Source organism: Megalobrama amblycephala, linkage group LG16 (assembly GCF_018812025.1).
Source record: "Megalobrama amblycephala isolate DHTTF-2021 linkage group LG16, ASM1881202v1, whole genome shotgun sequence".
Classification (NCBI taxonomy): domain Eukaryota; kingdom Metazoa; phylum Chordata; class Actinopteri; order Cypriniformes; family Xenocyprididae; genus Megalobrama; species Megalobrama amblycephala.
In genome coordinates, this window is record NC_063059.1 from 35,539,267 (window position 1) to 35,557,694 (window position 18,428).

The following is an 18,428-nucleotide window of genomic DNA, read 5'->3' on the forward strand; positions in this document are numbered from 1 at the left end:
TTTTATAGTATCCAATCTATAGCTGAAACTATTCATTATTTGTAGATGTTTCCAAACATTTACTAATCATTTAGTATATATTAAGACACGTCATCTCAGCAGAAAAAAGTGTCTTGAATGACCCGAATTCCCCCTATTTACAAATCTTTACAAATCAAGTTTTTGCAGCACTCAATCAAATGTGTTTTTAGTGCCTTAATGCAGTATACTGTATCCCTAAATGAAGGAGAATGTTACATCAAGAGGAGAAAACAAATCAATTTTGCTCATTAAAATGTAATAAAATCTAATTGGGATCAGTCATTCTTATATTGTTTAAGTTTCTGTTGCTGCCAAACACCTTTTTGCATTTGTACATTTATTAACCCTCAGGGTCTGAGGATTTTCGGGGCCCTGGAGAAGTTTTGACATGCCCTGACATTTGTGCTTTTTTCAGTTGTTCATAAACATATAAATGACAAAAGTGTCATTACACTGTATTCAGCACAAACTAGGCTACAATAATATGTGAGGAACATATTACATGTTTGTGTTTTTGAAGGAATAACTTTTATGCGTGGTTATTGAAAAAACAAAAAACTTAAGTCACTGAAATAAAGCCAAAAAATATATATTAAATCTGTGTTCACAAGACTTCTGGGTATTGGAGGTTGTAGACACTTTTTGTCAAGAAACACAGTATGCGTGGAGGCGTGAATCATCATGTATAATGGGTGATTCTCACCTGAGAAGACAAAAGAATCGCATAATAATGACCTGAAATGACTTGCATAATAATGAGCTCTTTCAGTCAGGTAGGCTGTGAAAAAACCCTCTGTTGATCATGTCTCAAGCAATCATGGTGTAAATCAAACATACAGAAAAAACAGCAATACTGCGAAATATTATTACAATTTAAAATAATGGTATTCTATTATATACTTTAAAATATAATGTATTTCTGTGATGCAAAGTGTCTGAATAATTATGCTACCTCTATGGCATTTCATATAGCCTTTTATCTTAAAAGCATGCACATTTGGAGAAATATTGATGGATTCTCATATGTTTATGTCAATTTTCTATACAGAGGAGTAGGCTAATATTTATTCAATATTTATTGTCATCACTGTGAGCGCTGGATACTGTTTTCAATTCATACTTGCAGCCGGAGGGCGCTCTGTACACCTTTAGTCCACAAATTCATCTAAAGAAGAACAACCATGTGACTCACCAGGAACTAACAGAGGCCAGAGATCGCTATAACATCCAGATAAACACTTTTCAAGACAATAAATACACGATTGAGACGATGTATGCATGTATTGACTGAATTTGCATCTGAATAGCGCTGGCTCCGTGGGCGTGGTTGCATTAGCGGATAATGAGCTGAATCACGGACTTCTGACATGGCTCTCTTTTCATACAGATTACATAAACACAGAATTTTTGTTTTCGATTTGACTTACAACTTGTATAACAACTGTTGTACTACAGGCACCATGTTTAAACTACACCAGTCACGTACACACCTCACGCACCGGATGTCGTGCACACGCTCAAGGCAGTTGGACATAGTGGTGTGTTAGAGGTAAAAAATTATATAAATACTGTTCGGTTTCTTGCACAAACCGATCGTTTCGTGTCTTAGGACATCAATGTGTCATCATGAGCCGCAGGGTTTAATTAGGATTTGTCTGTGCATGTTTTATTTGACTCTTATAAATTGTGTTACCATTGCAATGCATTATTTGACTGACAGACGGCAACGGTTGGAGTTAAAAATCATCATTTGTGTTCTACTGAAGAAACAAAGTCACCTACATCTTTGATGCCCTGGGGGTAAGAGGATAAACATCAAATTTTCATTTTTGGGTGAACTATCACTTTAACACACACATTATCTCATATTTCTGGCTATGTGAAGATATTAACTAACGAATGATCTGATATGTTAAGCATTATATAATGTTTGTTAATGATTTATTAATGAGTTATTACAAAGTGTTACCCTTAGAGGAATTATTGTTCTATTTCTTATTGACCAGTTTGAAGGGAAGTCCAACATTACCATACATGGTGAGACACACAAAGCTGCTCAGACATTATTAGTCAGTGATGAAACTGTGAAGCATTTTAATTGGTGTTTTCATGGAGTTGAAGAAGAGGGCTGGTCGAGTGTCAGAATAAAAACCATCTGCTTCCTCTTCCTCATCACTCCTGCTTCACTGCCGACTCACACAGCATCTCTGAACCTCCTGACTTGAGCAACAGAGAAAATGGTAAGTCATATTCACACTTCTTCATCACTGCCATCATTAATGGAGCTACAACAGCTTGAGTTTTGTGATTTAAATATATAGAGAATACTTTTAGAATTTAGAAAGATGAACATTTTCAGCTTATTTGAAAGCTAAATGAATTAAAAATGCTCTGATATCTGCAGCAAAATATATAAGATTTTAATCTGAAAGATTAAAAATTATTCATTTTCTTAGCTGGTACCTGTAACTTTTTTGCATGCATACTTTTTTGAATGCATTCTCCTGTTTGTTATAGATCAGACTGACTGTCCGTTTGGCTCTCACAATCATGTTGAGTAATTAGCTTTTGTAAACCGCTTTCTGTTCAACACTGTTATTATTCTCTGCTCCATATTGTCTTCATCATGTTACTGCATGATAGTTCTGTTTTGAAGATAGCCATGTTAGGGTTAGGGGCAGTTGATTATTTTATTTTTTTGCTCTTTTAGGTTTTCACTGTGCATTTGAGGGTCCTTCTTCTCGGGATTGTTTTGCTTTCTAGTATTCAAAGTGTGGTGAATCAAAATGTGGATGTGAACACCCTTGCCAGGATTCAAAAATATTTTCATTTCAAGTATGTTTTCATTTTGCAGTATGAAATAAAGGGTTAACAATAGGTTGTATTTGTATTTTGTTAACATGAGTATATGCATTATGTTGATTTTTGTATGATTGCATAGATACAGAAAACATACAGATCAACACAATTTTGAGTTTGCCAAACTGTTAAAGTTTACACTGTTGTTACACACAGTTTCAGCATGAATGTTTGATTTCTCACTTACTTTGCATATGTAAATGATGATAATTCTTTTCTTTTTTTTTTTTTTTTGGAACCAGTTATTTTAGCGGCGGCCAGTATGCAGTAGCCATCAATGTCCCACAGTATCAGTGTCAAAGCGGATTCAACCCCCAAAACACACCCTTTCTGATAAATGACCCGTCAGAAACAGTTAAACCTCACACAAAACCTGACGTGAATGTCTACAGAGGCTGTCAACTCATCGCTGCAGGGGTTCATACAAATGCACATTCAGAGCCTTTACTGATGAATCCTCCAAATAATTCTCCTTTGACACACTTGATAAATACAAACAGAGATGGATGTGTGGTTTTCTACACCTTTCTAAGTCCTTGTATAAACCGTTGTCTCAATAGCAATAATATAAACAATATTATAAGAGGTCTTGATGAATTAAACGCGTACCAGGGAATTAAAGCCTTTGTTTACACACATATCTACAGAGATGATAAAAATAAACCAAATCTTAGATCTAAACTACAGCAGATTGCTAATCGTGTGCCACTTTACCTCTGTAACAATGAGGGTTGTATCCTTTGTGGAAGACCAGGTTTAAACATAGATGAGAGAAGCCAATGTTTAAGAGCATAGGTCTCACTTGCTCACTAACTTTGAGTTTCTTATTTGACAGTGATGCTTTAAATGAACCGATGAGCTAGTTATCTGCTGAGACTTTTGAAGATACAATTCAGTGCTTAAATAGACTTTCGCATGCAGCTTTTTGCTTTTTCTTTCAAAAAGCACAATACTTAGAAATTAGTAAACTATGGCAGGGGAGAGTAAATGTTGACCTTTCATGATTATAATCATATCAAATTCAGCAACAATTGGAAATTTGAAGGTCTTGATTAAGGGAAAGAACCAGTAAATTAAATCTTTTGTATTCAGAAACATCTGGCATTACGACCAGATGGGTTTAATGCTGTGAACCACAATGTTTTTTGATATTTTGTGATTAAAACGCTTGTTTGTTTGTGCTTAAATTACAAATTTTGTAATGGTTTCACAAACACTGCTTGGGGAAATAAATACATTTCTATGCACCACTTTCTGTTCTCTTCTTTAATTTTACACAACACACACACAGTGGTCCAACTACTAGTACAGGCGGGATGTTCACACTGGGGCCTGTGAGGAGGTGGAATCAGGAGTGACATTCAGGCCCTTTTACATTTTTCCAATAGGGTTCCAAACTCTCAATTTAGAAAAATGTAATACATTAAAAATTCAAATAATTTCTGAAAAAAAAAAAAAAAAAAAAAAATGCAAACCCAAATAGGGGCATTTAGATTTTTTTTAAATAATATTTGAGATATATTTTTTACTTTAATTTAGATCCTTTATTTTCAACAAGTGGAAATTTATCTTTGGCTTCACTATACACCAACACAACATAACAATATACATTAAAAAAAGATATAAAACAATTTAAAAAAAGACATTCCCATATTTATATATATATATATATATATATATATATATATATATATATATATATATGTATGTATGTATGTATACATATCCTCCCCTGCTCATATTCATGTCTCAACATTTAAAATTCTACCATCAGTTGGTAGAAATGACATTTTTACTTGCCCGAGGCTGTCTAAAAATGTAGAATGTAAGTGTAAGCCTAAGCCTATAGTGAATGTTTTATGAGCATATTCATGAGATATGATATATTCATCTAAGATATGAGATATGCACAGTCGCACACAGAACCGAAGCACAAGCAACCTTCCGCAAAATGCATGTAGTTTTGTTTTTAACCACTAGAGGGCTGTACAGTGTGACATAAAAAACGGTCTGTGCGATGAATAAATTTACCACAGTACGAAAGCAGTAACCTGCTTTAAGTATCATGCACTAACAATGAACATTATGAACACTCTTTGTGGACAACCAGGTCCAGACATACCAGTGAATAATGAATGTTTAAATTAAATTCTCACTTGCTCACCCGTATTGAGTTTCTTTATTGACAGCGATGCTTTAAATTCAATGATGTACAAGTTAGCTACTGAGACTTTTGAAGATAGACCAACACTTTTAGATGCAGCTTTTTCTTTCAAAAAGCACAATTCTTACAAATGAGTAAATTCTTGCAGGGGAGAGTAAATGTCCACTTTTCACTTGGGATAAGTGACTAGATTCCTATATAAAATAAAAAAATAATATTAAAAAAACAGCTTTTCAAAACAAAGCAAGTTTATTTCACCTAACCTCTAACACTCTTGCTGGGTCAAATGTGATGTATTGTTGTCTCATTGCCTTTCTACTTTTATAATTATTATTAATAATATTAATAATAACAAAGGAATGCAATATTATAAGTGCTGTTGTTCTGTAAATCAATAATGCAAAAACAGGCCACTGTAAATGCCCCCCCCCCCCCCCCCCACACACACACACATTTTTTTTTCCAAGACAAGTAATTATGAATGGATGCAAATGTCTAAAACACACTTGATGTCTAACACCCTCGCCATAGATTGAACCACAGTTTTATAGAACAACTTCTTAAGACCAAAAATTACAAATGGCATAATAAAAACATATTCAAAAAATCCTTCAACATATTAAAAAATACATTTCCAACACTTTATTTTACAATGTCTTTGTTAAATGTAGTTACTATATAATAAATAAATTATGCAATACATGCAACTAACCCTAAACCAAACCCTAATTCTAACCCTACAGTAACTATAGTTAGGCTATTTAATATTACTCAGTACTTAAATATATAATTACAGCGTAACAAAGACACCTTAAAATAAAGTGTAATGTAATATTTTAGATATTTTTATGATTATACATTTTAATCAAATAACAAATATTATATATGCACGCATATATAGGCTAATTAATACAACGTTATTTAAAATTATTACAATTGCAATTTAACTACCTACAAACACACACACACACACACACACACACACACACACACACACACACACACACACAAATAACAATCTTTATTATTAATTCACAGTCTCATGTTCTTCAGGTTGCCTGACATGACAATAAGCGGTGACATTCAGAGTTGAGAAGAATTACAAACCACTTCTATCACAGTAATAAAATATATTGACCTCTCAGTGTGCTGGTGGAGCTGTCAGTGGTGCTGCTGAATGTATCATCCAGGATGAGCCTGTCAATCAAACCTCACACACATTCAGTCAGTGGAGGAAGGAACAGCTGCTCCTCATCCACACCCACAGCCTCCACAGGTTCCCCGTTGTCTCGTCTCCTCTCTCTGCCCACAGAGAGCAGCTACTGACCCTCTCGATGGAGGTCAGGATCCACTCATGGAAACTATTTGATTCAGTCAGCTGGAGATGAAACATCTCCCACAGCATTTTACCCTGAGGAGAGAGACTGTGTGCGTCTGGATGCACGAGAGGAACCAGGTGTCAGGTGGAATTCAATCAATACGAGCATTTTACTTACAGTGAGATGATTATAAAACGGAAAAATGCGGTAAATAATAAAATTTCGAAGTTCCCTGCTGTAGACCCGCAGGATACTGTATTGAGTCCAAACGGAATGTCTTTTCACCACACAAACAGTGTAAAATCGATACATTGCGTTTCTTTTATTGTGTCTTGAATTTGGCACGTCACTCACTCGAGTGATGAAAGAAATGAAAGAACAGCCCACTTCACGGTTCATTTGCGTTGGAGTGCGCGTGAGGAAAGGAATTACACTGTTTATTAAGCCTGTTGTGTCGGAAAATGGACGCTAGATGGCGATATAAGATCAGTGCACAATTCATCGCTCTCTGCTGCTCAAAATGTTCTACCACTTTAGCCTACTAATATTCATTATAATAATGCTATTTAAATAGTTTAAATTGCCTAATATTATTTTTACTCTTCATATTATCATTTTATTTTAAGCAATGCACTATTTTAATAATACTTTTTTTAAAATTAAAACAATTATTAAATGTTTAAAATGAAGATTACAATGGCATTATAATTAATAAAATATTACATATAGATATACATATATTATATATAGGCTATATGTAATTAAATTAATGTTATTTTAAACAATAATTGCAATTTGCATCCAACATGATGCACTTTTTAACTCTTTTTTTAGGCTGCCTACAAGCATAACATAGGTATATACAAAATATTTTTACATTATTATTAATATAATTATAAGCAGCAGTAGTAGTATTAGTATTAATTATTTTAGACAAAATATAATTTAAATAAATGACCACTTCTTTTTTCTGTCTTGATTGACAGGTAGGGTGAATTGCCCTAAAGTGGGACACTGCCTAATGTGGGACACCTAAGGTTTAGTGTTTGTAGGTCCCGCATAAATACATGAATGTCAGTGAAACTATAGGTTATCTGAAGCTGTGGTGCCATGTGATCAAAATCACATAGCTTCTCAAATGTCCAGTCATATATGAGACTGTAGCAATCATCAAAAAGGAAGGACCTTGTATGAAAGCCACCCAAAGGTCAATGACATAGAGTTTTGACAAACTTGACATTAAGGAGTATAAATTAATTTTAAACAAAAAAATCATGATATCCTTTTGCCTAATGTGCTTATGAAATGTATGTCCATCAAAATGTACTATAACATTGTATGTGTAAACTATATATTTTATATTTTTATCAAATTTCCTAGTGTCCCACTTTAGGAAATGTGGTTTCAAAAAGTGGGACAGTATGATTGCCTAATGTGGGACAGTACTTTAGTCAGTCAAAAATGTGTGGTGGGGACAAAAATGGTTATTTACAGTGTTTTAGTGTTGCTATGCAATAATAGAATGATTGTGTGTGTTTGTTGTTTAGTGAAATAGACAACATTAGGCAAAATAAACATTTATGCAGTTCACAGCATTTTTATGAATTTTGACTCAAGGTTAAATCCAGCCTAAAGTTTGTTCAAGGCTTTTTTTAATTTATTTTTTGCAGGTTGCAAGATTTTATATTTTGCCTTCAAATAAGCCTAGGCTATATGTTAAAGAGAACAGTGAAGAATTCTGACTGTGCATTTAACTCTTTTCTACATATGACATAACATAGCCTATGAAAATAGTTGCCTAATGTCTTTACAATAAATGCATCAAAACTATCATATTGTATTATTTTTCTGATGATGTTCAATTATCAATCAATCCATCCAGAAGAGAATTACTAACTTAAGAAGATTTTTACTATTCTGCATGAATCAAATGATTTTGGCCTTTTATCATAGACTTTGGCCTTTTCATAGACCTTTTATTATTATGATTATTATTATTATCATTATTATCATTATTATTATTATTATCATTATTCTTATTATCATCATCACAGATTTTGACCTTTTATCATAGAATTTTCAGTGTCCCACATTAGGGACACAACTGTCCCACATTAGGAAGCACCAGATTTTTTTAGACGACTTGCACTAAGAGCCAGGGGCGTAGCAGCCATTTTAAAAGTGGGGGGGACAGCTGTATGGTGATGTGACCCAAAGCTGATGTTCATAATAATAAATTCTAAATAGAATACCAATTGGCATTTTACAGCACCCTAGTGGCAATTTTGGGAACATGCCGTGATAGCTTACAGGAACCTATTTTTGTGAAATCATCCTCAAAATTTGAAAAATACTGCAGGACTTTGAGACCAATGTGAGACCATCTATACTTTATTTAGATAAAGATATTTTATGATATTTAAAATATTTCAGTTACACTACATTTGAACAATAACTTTTCTTACTTCTTAATAGTTGGACAAAAACAAGTGTTAAATGAGTATACAGATTACATCTACAGTAATTTTATACAACATACATTTTATGAAAATATATCAATAAAACCTAAATCAATGTATTTACAAGTTTTTAATATTTTCAAGATCGAAGTGAGATTTTTAATCAAAACTTCCAAACTGAATTATACATTAATATACATTAATTAATATAATTATAATTATACATTAATTAATACAGTAGTTAACACTATTGGAACACACAGCCTTTATACATAAAACTAATTTTATTTAACAGTTTGAACATAAAATAGAAAATGTTATCTTTTTTTTTCTAGCGATTATTGTTGATTTGATTACACAGATCCTATTTAAACTGAGCTGACCTAGACAATGACGTCTCTGCATTCAATAATAAAATGCCTTAAACTGGAAATTCAGTGTTTAATCTTGTCATTATAAATTACTCTATTCTCCTATTTGATACTGTTCAGTGCTTTGACACAATCTGTATTATTAAAAGCACTATATAAATAAAGGTGATTGATGGTTGATCTTTTGTTTTAAGGAATTAAATTGATGTGTAATTCCTTAAAATATTGGCAAGCAGTTCCAATTAAGAAAACACTGCCTTAAAATAGTCAATCTGCTTTTTTTTATACAAATCTCACCTGTACACATTCTGGAGAGGTTGAGCAACTGTCCCCTCTCTCTGTCAGTGACGTCACAGCCTGCCTTTCCTACAGACCAGTTAGGACATAAAGTAGAATATTTACATAAAGTATAAAAAAATATATATTTTAAATTTGATAAAGTATTTTAAGATATTCGGTGCAAAACAAATTTGATTTATTGTGAAAGGATAATTCTACTCCGCGAGCAGCACGTAGGCAACAAAAGACAGCAGAAACCAATAATTTGTTACGTCTCATTTAGCAGACGCTTTTATACAAAGCGACAAGTAGGAGAGCATTTAACACACTGAATCCGGCGCGACGTGACGAGGTCCATACGGGTTCTGTTGTCTTTTGACGTTACAGTAGTTTAAACCATAACATGAAAACTTTATCGCGTGATTCGTGTCATCGCGACATACTGTAACATACTTACAGTGTGTGTTTGAAAAAAGGATGTAATCGTCCTTTGCTTTTTTCTGGGGTGCATTTTATCCCAGACGGCCTAATAGCAAAGTGAATGAACGAACGAAAACTCACAACAGCAACAAGAGATTTGAAGCTCATAGCAGACGCGCCCAAGAGATGATTCGCTCTGTGATTGGCTGAATGTTAGTTCACTCAAATCTAAGTAACAAATCAGAGAACACTGCCGGTGCCGGAAATATTCACGCTGGATCCAAAAAAATAAAAAATAGCAGGGGTCAGAATCACCTGTTTCTAAAAGTGCGGGGGACGTGTCCCCCCCGTCCCCCCCGGTTGCTACGCCCCTGCTAAGAGCACTAATATGTCTATAATTTCTTTTATGAATGTGTTATCTCCATTTTCTCTTTTGATTTGATTAGGAGACACCCTGGGTTTTTTAAAATGGCATTGTGTGTGAATTTTGGCTACAAATTGCAATATGTCACAGAAGTCTGTAATGCAAAAAATGTCCCACATTAGGGCAATTCACCCTACGTCACTACAGATGCCACGCCCCCTCTAGCAGAGCTCGCTGAGTGAGCGTCTCGTGCGCCTCAAGATCAGTCGCGCGGAGCAGCACGAGGAATAAACAGGAATAACGGACAGTTAACGTACAGGACGAATGGCGCTCATGGCCGGGATTATTTACGCGCTCAGCTCGCTTTTCCTGGGGATTTGTGCAGGTCTGTCCGCTCCAAGGAATCATCCGGCGAATGAAGGTAAGAGGGGATGGAATAAAGAGGAAAAGTTTGGGGCGCAAGTGAAACTCAGGCGGACATATAAGTTACACAGTAACGATAAGTGAGCAGTTTACAAACCTCTTAAATGGAGAAAAAAGTAGGCCTACTTAAAATTTTAAGGAGTTTTTAAGGAATTTGTTGCAACTCATGTCTGGAAATGTAATATATTATATAGCCTACACCCAGCAGGTCAATTGACAAGTTAACAGATTAAAAACAAAATACTATTCATACATGGAGAAATGCCACAGATTTATTATTCACATTTTCAATTTTAGATCTTTAATAATTCACTATTCTGTTTATTCTTCCCCTAATTAATATTTATAATGTCATACGTCTTTAGTTGTACCTTGAAGATAATCTGGGCCATTTTTGTCTTGCAGTCACAAGAATGAAATAGTAATAATTTGATTTACGGAAACAATATTCTACATATAATATCACACAACATAATTAGTTGTTGCTTATAATTATTATAGGTTTTCTTGTGTTGTTTGGTGTGGTTTTTGTTGAAATTTTTAGTAATTTTCAAGAAAAACAAAAACAATTGTCTTTATATTTTGATGTCTCTTAATTGGAAATCTGATCATTCCTTTGTCAATTACTATTTTTTTAATGATTAACAATTTCCTACTCAAGTCAGTGCTCACGGATCAAACCCTTGCGCACTTGTATGTCACTTTTTGGCCACATTTGCAGCTTTTGTCATCATTTATCTGAGATTTATGCCTTCAAACTTCATCCTAGCATCAGTTTTCTCCAGTAGACGCACAAGCTTTGGCGATCTCACTCTCAAGTCTTCTGTTTTTTTCTCCTTCAGTCCCGCTGCTGGATTCCAGATCAGTGCAGGGAGAACTGGCATGGGTCGCCAGCCCGACGGAAGGAGGGGTGAGTCGAAAAACCCATCTTGCAATTCATCTTTTTCCATCTCCGTCTCCAACCTGAACTCTTTAGTATTCATGCATGTAGTTCTAGCACATTTCCATACGTTAAGATACAATACAAAATCAATGTAAGATAGAAACACTCCTAAAAATAAAGGTTCTTTATGGTTCCATGAAGAACCTTTAGAGTGGAAAAAGATTATTAAAATTTTCTTCACACTAAGAAAAAACGGTTTCCAAAATGGTTCTTCCATGGCATCACTGCGAAAACCCCCTTTTGAACCTTTATTTTTACTCATACAATATCAATGTACTGAAAGCGTCTAAATTGGCCTTTAAAAAGGCATACAAATGTTTGCAAATCATTTGAGGTTCATAGAAAATGAAATTCAGAGGTTAATTGCATTGCATTATTATTAAATGAGATTATTTAAAGATGCTTAACACCATCAAATGTATTTAATGTGGCTACAGATGTACCTAATTTAATATTAGTTTAAGTATTCTCTGTTTTGATGATAATTAAATTACACTACACTAGTGTAGGATTTACTTTGAAACACTTTCACTCAGAAATTGCAACTAAATGTCTTAAATAATGACAAGAAACACACTGAATTAAAGTGAAATTTTTAAGCAGAAAGAAGTATTTTCTGATAAAACATACTCCAATATTCCAGTTTCAAAGAGTGCAGATCACTTTATTTTCATCTGGACTTCTTTTATAAGGACATTTGCCATTAATAATGTCTTTTTAGGCAAAGTTTCTCATTGTTTACTTGGGATTGTGTTTGAGTATTAAACTCAGTTTCGATTCTAACCAGTTTAGACTTTTATAAATCGTGTGTATAAGCATTTACATGTTTGATGCCATCAGTTTGTTGATATTCTACATTTCAGTGTCAGAAAATCTTCATGTCACGTACGAATACCTCCAAATACGAATGAGATCAGCCGGCCCTCTCCACTTCTCTCGGATGTAAATTTGGAAAGCTAGGTTACAGCGACGGGCGTCAAATTTCCTAAATAGTGGAGGGAGACAGAAATGCCCTTTGTTAGGAAACTCTATCCCTTTTCTCTCAAAAGAGGTAGGGGGGAGAGACTTGGCAACCCAGAGGCAGAGAAAAGGTCTGTTTGAGTGTGAGTGTGTGTGTGTGTGTGTGTGTGTGTGTGTGTGTGTGTGTGTGTGTGTGTGTGTGTGTGTGTGTGTGTGTGTGTGAGATTTCAGATTGAGGGGGTCAGCGGGTTCTGTCCGATAATGTATGCTTCCCGGGATCTGTGCACTGTTCGGAGCCCCTCATCACCAATTAGCCGTTTAACATCTTCAGATCAGGTGCATCTAAATTACCACATCAGCGATTCAATAAAACACACAGAATTCCCTTTCATTGCAGAGCAGCTCGGCTTCCTTTCGCATCGATCCAAGTTTCATTGAGCTCCTGAGTTCCTCTCCCTCTGTGATCTTCTCCGTGATGGACAGGCCTTTGGCACGGACGGTGGGCGGGTATTCAGACTTTAATACGGCCAATTAGCTCTTTTCTCCTCTCGTCTTGCTATCGGCAGCGCCTGGTTCTTATCTCTGCGCTGCTCCGCTGGGCCTCCGTAGTTACACCGATGAAGGGACGAGCCGAACGGAGACAATCACGGTCCCTGACGGACGCCAGATTGCTGTCAGTCTTATTATCTCACAAACGCTCAATTAGTTTTAGCGCACGGTGAATAATTCCTGGAGATTATTAAGGGCTGCTAGGATGGTATTTGTGGGACTGTGGCTGATATCGCAAGGCAGAAATGAAAAATATTACATACATTGGTATTGTGCATACGCATTCAGTGGACATCACTTACTACGCAATGCATATTTGATGCAATACATTGTTATTTGATGCAATAAATTGCCTATCACTTGTTGAAATTGTAAATCAGTTTGTAACTATTAACCGAGATGTGCACATTTGTTAGTCACTTTGGATAAAATCGCCTGCTGAATCAATAAATGTACGTTGTTCAAGGTCAAAGGGAAAATTATTAATGCACATACACTATCATCAAAAGTTTGGAATATTACCATTTTTTAAATTTTTTTTATTTAATCATATTAAGCATATTAGAATGATTTCTGAAGGATCATGTGACATTAAAAACTGGAGTAATTATGCTAAAAAATCAGCTTTGATCATAGGAATAAATTATATTTTGAAATATATTAAAATTATTGAAGCTTGTTTCCACCATACAAAAAAAAAAAAAAAAAAACATTTTTTCTCAGAATTGTGAGTTATAAAGTCAGAATTGCAAGAAAAAAAAAGTCTGAATTGCGAGTTTATATCTCGCAATTCTAACTTTTTTCTCGCAATTCTGGATTTTTTTTCACAGAATTGTGAGATAAAATTGCAATTGCATGTTATAATGTCCAGTTGCGAGAGAAAAAATGTTTTTTCCAGAATTACAAGTTTATATCACACAATTCTGACTTTATAACAACTGTGTTTTATCTTGCAATCAGAATAAAGTAAAAAAAAACTGCAATCAAAAAAGTCAGAATTGTGAGTTATAGTCAGAATTGCACGATAAAAACTTGCATCAATTCTCACAATTCTGACTTTATAACTCGCAATTGCCAATTCTGAGAAAAAAAAGTCAGAATTGTGAGATAAAAAGTCGCAATTACCATTTTTATTTTTTTTTATTCAGTGGCGGAAACAAACTTCCATATAAAATAAAAAATGCAATTATTTTAAATGTTAAAAATATTTACAATATTGCTGTTTTTACATTTTTTTTTTTTTTTTATGAAATAAATGCAGTCATGGTGAGCATAAGATACGTCTTTCAGAAACATTAAAAATATAATTATTCCAGACTTTTGTCCCGTAATGTAGGTTAATATGTGATACCCATTCAGACTCTTGGGTATTTGCATGTGTTTAGATGGTGTTCATTTGCTTTAATAAAAGTCATTACTGCTGATTAGATGATGAAAACTCAATGAGTCCAATCAGTGGCTGTAATTCTGGTTTAGCAGACGCTGAGAAGTGTTAGGCTCTACAACATTAATGACTGTCTAGAGTTGTTATTGTATCTGAGGCTAGTAGAAAAAGAATATAAGTGATTTTCTGAGGTTAGTTCAGGGCAGGCAAACTTATACTCAAGCCTGTAAAAGTGAAACAGATGTTATGCTTTAGATCTACATTTACTCTACAGCTTCCCAAGGTTCAGTTCCATTTTCACTCTGGATGGCCTCATGTTTGTTTAGTTAAATGATCGGTTGTTTTCTGTTTCTTGGGAGTCTGATGAGTATCATACTTTATTCTGTCAACTGCTTGTTATCGGTTTTTAATTGGGATGCTCCAATTGGAATTGTTTACTATTTTCATGTCACCTGAATCATCCAAAATTTGTTGGAGTTCCTTTATAACATTTCACACATTATTATAGTTTATTCACTATAGTTAAAAAAAAGGTAATAAAATATGACAAGATCTCAGAGTTAAACTGTGTCAGAAAAAAATAATCTTAATTATGTCAGATCACACTTAAGCAAAACATGGTCAGGACAAAGTGTCTGAATAATGTTTGGTTCCAAATTTGTATGTATTTTACTGGTAGTCCACTGTATGAAGATTTTTTGGGTATAATATGTCACATTTTACTTTATTTTGCTATCCTCACTTACAGAAATGAACTATAGTGTCATGCACCCACTAGTAAAAATATATAAAAAATGTCTGAGTAATTTTCTTGAGAAAATACAATCTCGTGTGAGGGAAGAGTTTAGAAGCGAGTGGTGGGATAGCAGCGCATGTGTGAGGACTGAACGGGTGGTACTGTTTTCTTTGGGATTTGTTTAAAAAGATTTATTTATAAATCACTGTTTAAATAATTATTTCACTCATTGGTTTGATTTTCTTTATATGTTGTCACACCGGTCTGTCTTTCTTAGCGGTCGAATCCAGTTCATTGTCTTAAAAAGTGTATCTGATGTTTACCCAAGCTGTTCTGAATTCAGTGTAAAGATGCAATGCTGCATAAAAGCCAGCCTAAATTATGCCTGCTCTGACCCACTTCAGTCCCAAGTATCAAAGTATACAGTTACAATTGCTGTGTAAATACATTCATCTTCTTTTATTTATTTATAAAGCACCTTTAACTCAACTCATGGTGGACTCAAAGTGCTATACAATACATGTAAGTCTAAAATATAAATAAAATTCATGTAAGTCAAGCAAAATATAAATACAATACAATTCGCGTAGTCAAACAAAATGAAATGACAATACAAACTGTACAATTATACCTGGTTAAAGGCTGTTGAAAGTAAACATTTGGACCAATTATGCCACCTCTGAGCAGCATTAAACAGTCTGTGTAAAGAGACCAAAATGCCATTTTGGAAGTGCTTCTGTGTATTTTGTGGTGTAAATTTGACATTGGACTACTACAGAGCCCCTAAGGGAACATGGTGATGGAAAAAAAAATTGAGATGGGAGGAAAAATTAAATGTTAATCTACAGTCAAAGTGCGTTTGTATCCAGCATTATCACAGGGGCATGAAAATGAAATTGGATGGAGAGAAGTATAGCAAAAAGCCTAAATTAAATAAAAACATAAAAATATCTGCACATGCTCAAAAGAAAAAGAATAACCTTTTAAATACGAAAACAGCCTTATCAATGTGTACAAAATTACCACTGGGGTATTAACAGATTATTATAGCTTAATACATTATATTTATCAACTAAATCCAACAAAATCAGATCTCTTTTTATTCTTTTTAATAAAAGATAGATAAAATGCTAAAAAGCCAGTTTTTATATATATATATATATATTATGGTCTTGTTTTTCATAGTTATGACACACAAATGATACTGAAGTTCATCAAAATTTGATTGGTTTATGTGAGGGAGTTATAAGTTCATGTCAATCAGCAGCCAAAGGAATAGCAGTGCAGCACGCTTTCAGAAACCCTCCACCTTCCCCAGCTCCACCTGTATAGATCTGCTACGGGTAATTCTTGTATGCTATATTGTACAGCACAGCATATATTCCGCCAAAACCAAACAACATTGTCGTATTATTACCATGACAAACACTCAGAGAGTTGTTGTGACAGAAATACAAATATATATGCATATATATTTTAGTCAGAAGAAATGCAAACATTTGTTTGAGTGTTCCAATTTAAAAGATTTCAGTTTGACATTGAGAAGGTCTTATAATGATTTTCAGCAAATTTCTAACACTGTTTTTGTGCTGTGTCATGCAGTGGGAAGAGGTGAGCATCATGGACGAGAAGAACATCCCCATCAGAACATACCAGGTGTGTAATGTAATGGAGCCCAGTCAGAACAACTGGTTAAGGACTCACTGGATACGGCGTGGCCCGGCCCAGCGTATCTACATTGAGATTAAATTCACCCTGCGTGACTGTAACAGCCTGCCCGGCGTCATCGGCACCTGCAAAGAGACGTTCAACCTCTACTACCTCGAGTCCGACTCTGATAATGAGCGGTACGCTCACGAGAGCCGCTTTGATAAGATTGACACAGTTGCGGCGGATGAGAGCTTCACGCAGGTGGATATTGGTGATCGCATCATGAAGCTGAACACTGAGGTTCGGGATGTCGGCATTCTGAGCCACACGGGCTTCTATCTGGCCTTTCAGGATGTAGGGGCCTGTATCGCGCTGGTTTCCGTTCGTGTGTTTTACAAGAAGTGTCCATTAGCCGTGAGGAACCTAGCGCAGTTTCCTGACACAGTAACTGGGGCGGACACGTCGTCCCTGGTGGAGGTGCGCGGCTCCTGTGTGAATCATTCGGAAGAGCAGGAGGTTCCCAAAATGTACTGCGGTGCAGATGGAGAGTGGCTGGTGCCCATCGGGAATTGCCTGTGTAACCCTGGATACGAGGAGCGCAATGAGCAATGTCAGGGTAAGACACTTCTGATGTTACAGTCAAACTAGCACAACTGATCTGGGGCAAATTTTAGAATGTTTCAGTTCTTGAGTTGGATTTTTGAATTGAATTGGCCACTCCCACAGGAAGTTGATTGTTCTGTCATTCTCTGTGTCCGTAAGGCCTATGCAGGTTATGTACAACAAAATTCTGTATTCTGTAAAACAGGTCGCATCTCTTCCAGTTCAGGTCTTTTGAACATGCTACGCTAAATATGGAGCTGTTTTTCTCAGTATGCTTTACCTACCAAAGATGAGCAAAACCAATGTCCATCGCATATGCAGGTTGACATATAAAAGTCCATAGCTATCGCCGTTAGTTCACGATGCTATTAACACGTTCTCCGTCAAGCAGTGAAACTGGTTTCCTGGTCTGTTCATGTGATGTTCGGCATAAAGCCTATTAAATGCAACTGTCAGGTTCCGGAAGAAAAAATCCCATTTATTTTCTCCATAGTGAAATAGATTTTTAACAATTACCTACTGTACTGTGAGCTACAAGGTTGTTAATCAATTGATGGTATTTGATTTTGTTGAATCCATCAGCCTGCATTTTCCCCCCGGTTCCACAGACAAGGCTAAAGCTAGTCCTAGACAAAAATGCATGTTTGCGCTGTTCTAACTGAAAGTAACTTGTACTGGCCTACTTTAAAATATGTCAGTGCCATTGTTTTGTCTCAAGATGCACACCAGTAATGCTTTTTTCTAGTGTAAGTTTATAAAAGCTACTTAAATGTCCTAACTGAACTAAGGCCTAATCCTGGTTTAGGCTAAGCACTGTCTGTGAAACCGGGCCTTAATCAAAATCCCTGGTAATAAACTACATTATCCATGATTCTGCAAAGAAATCTCCACCAATCAGAAAATCACGACAAGTAAATCTCTTTT

At 35.1% G+C, this 18,428-nt stretch overlaps 1 protein-coding gene and 1 long non-coding RNA gene across 2 annotated transcripts in view; both read left to right on the plus strand.

The window, feature by feature from the left end:
- Window positions 1–2,132: 2,132 nt before the first annotated feature.
- LOC125248132 lies at window positions 2,133–4,130 on the plus strand. The gene is made up of 3 exons (XR_007180246.1): window positions 2,133–2,261; window positions 2,732–2,856; window positions 3,123–4,130. It is a non-coding gene; the product is annotated as an uncharacterized LOC125248132 (long non-coding RNA).
- A 6,365-nt stretch (window positions 4,131–10,495) lies between these two features.
- epha4l (eph receptor A4, like) overlaps window positions 10,496–18,428 on the plus strand; it is a 48,351-nt gene continuing 40,418 nt past the window's right edge. The window contains exons 1-3 of the mRNA XM_048159754.1: window positions 10,496–10,677; window positions 11,522–11,589; window positions 16,854–17,517. Of these exons, the coding sequence (XP_048015711.1) occupies window positions 10,581–10,677; window positions 11,522–11,589; window positions 16,854–17,517 (829 nt within the window). The 5' untranslated portion in view covers window positions 10,496–10,580. The remainder of the gene's footprint in view (window positions 10,678–11,521; window positions 11,590–16,853; window positions 17,518–18,428) is intronic.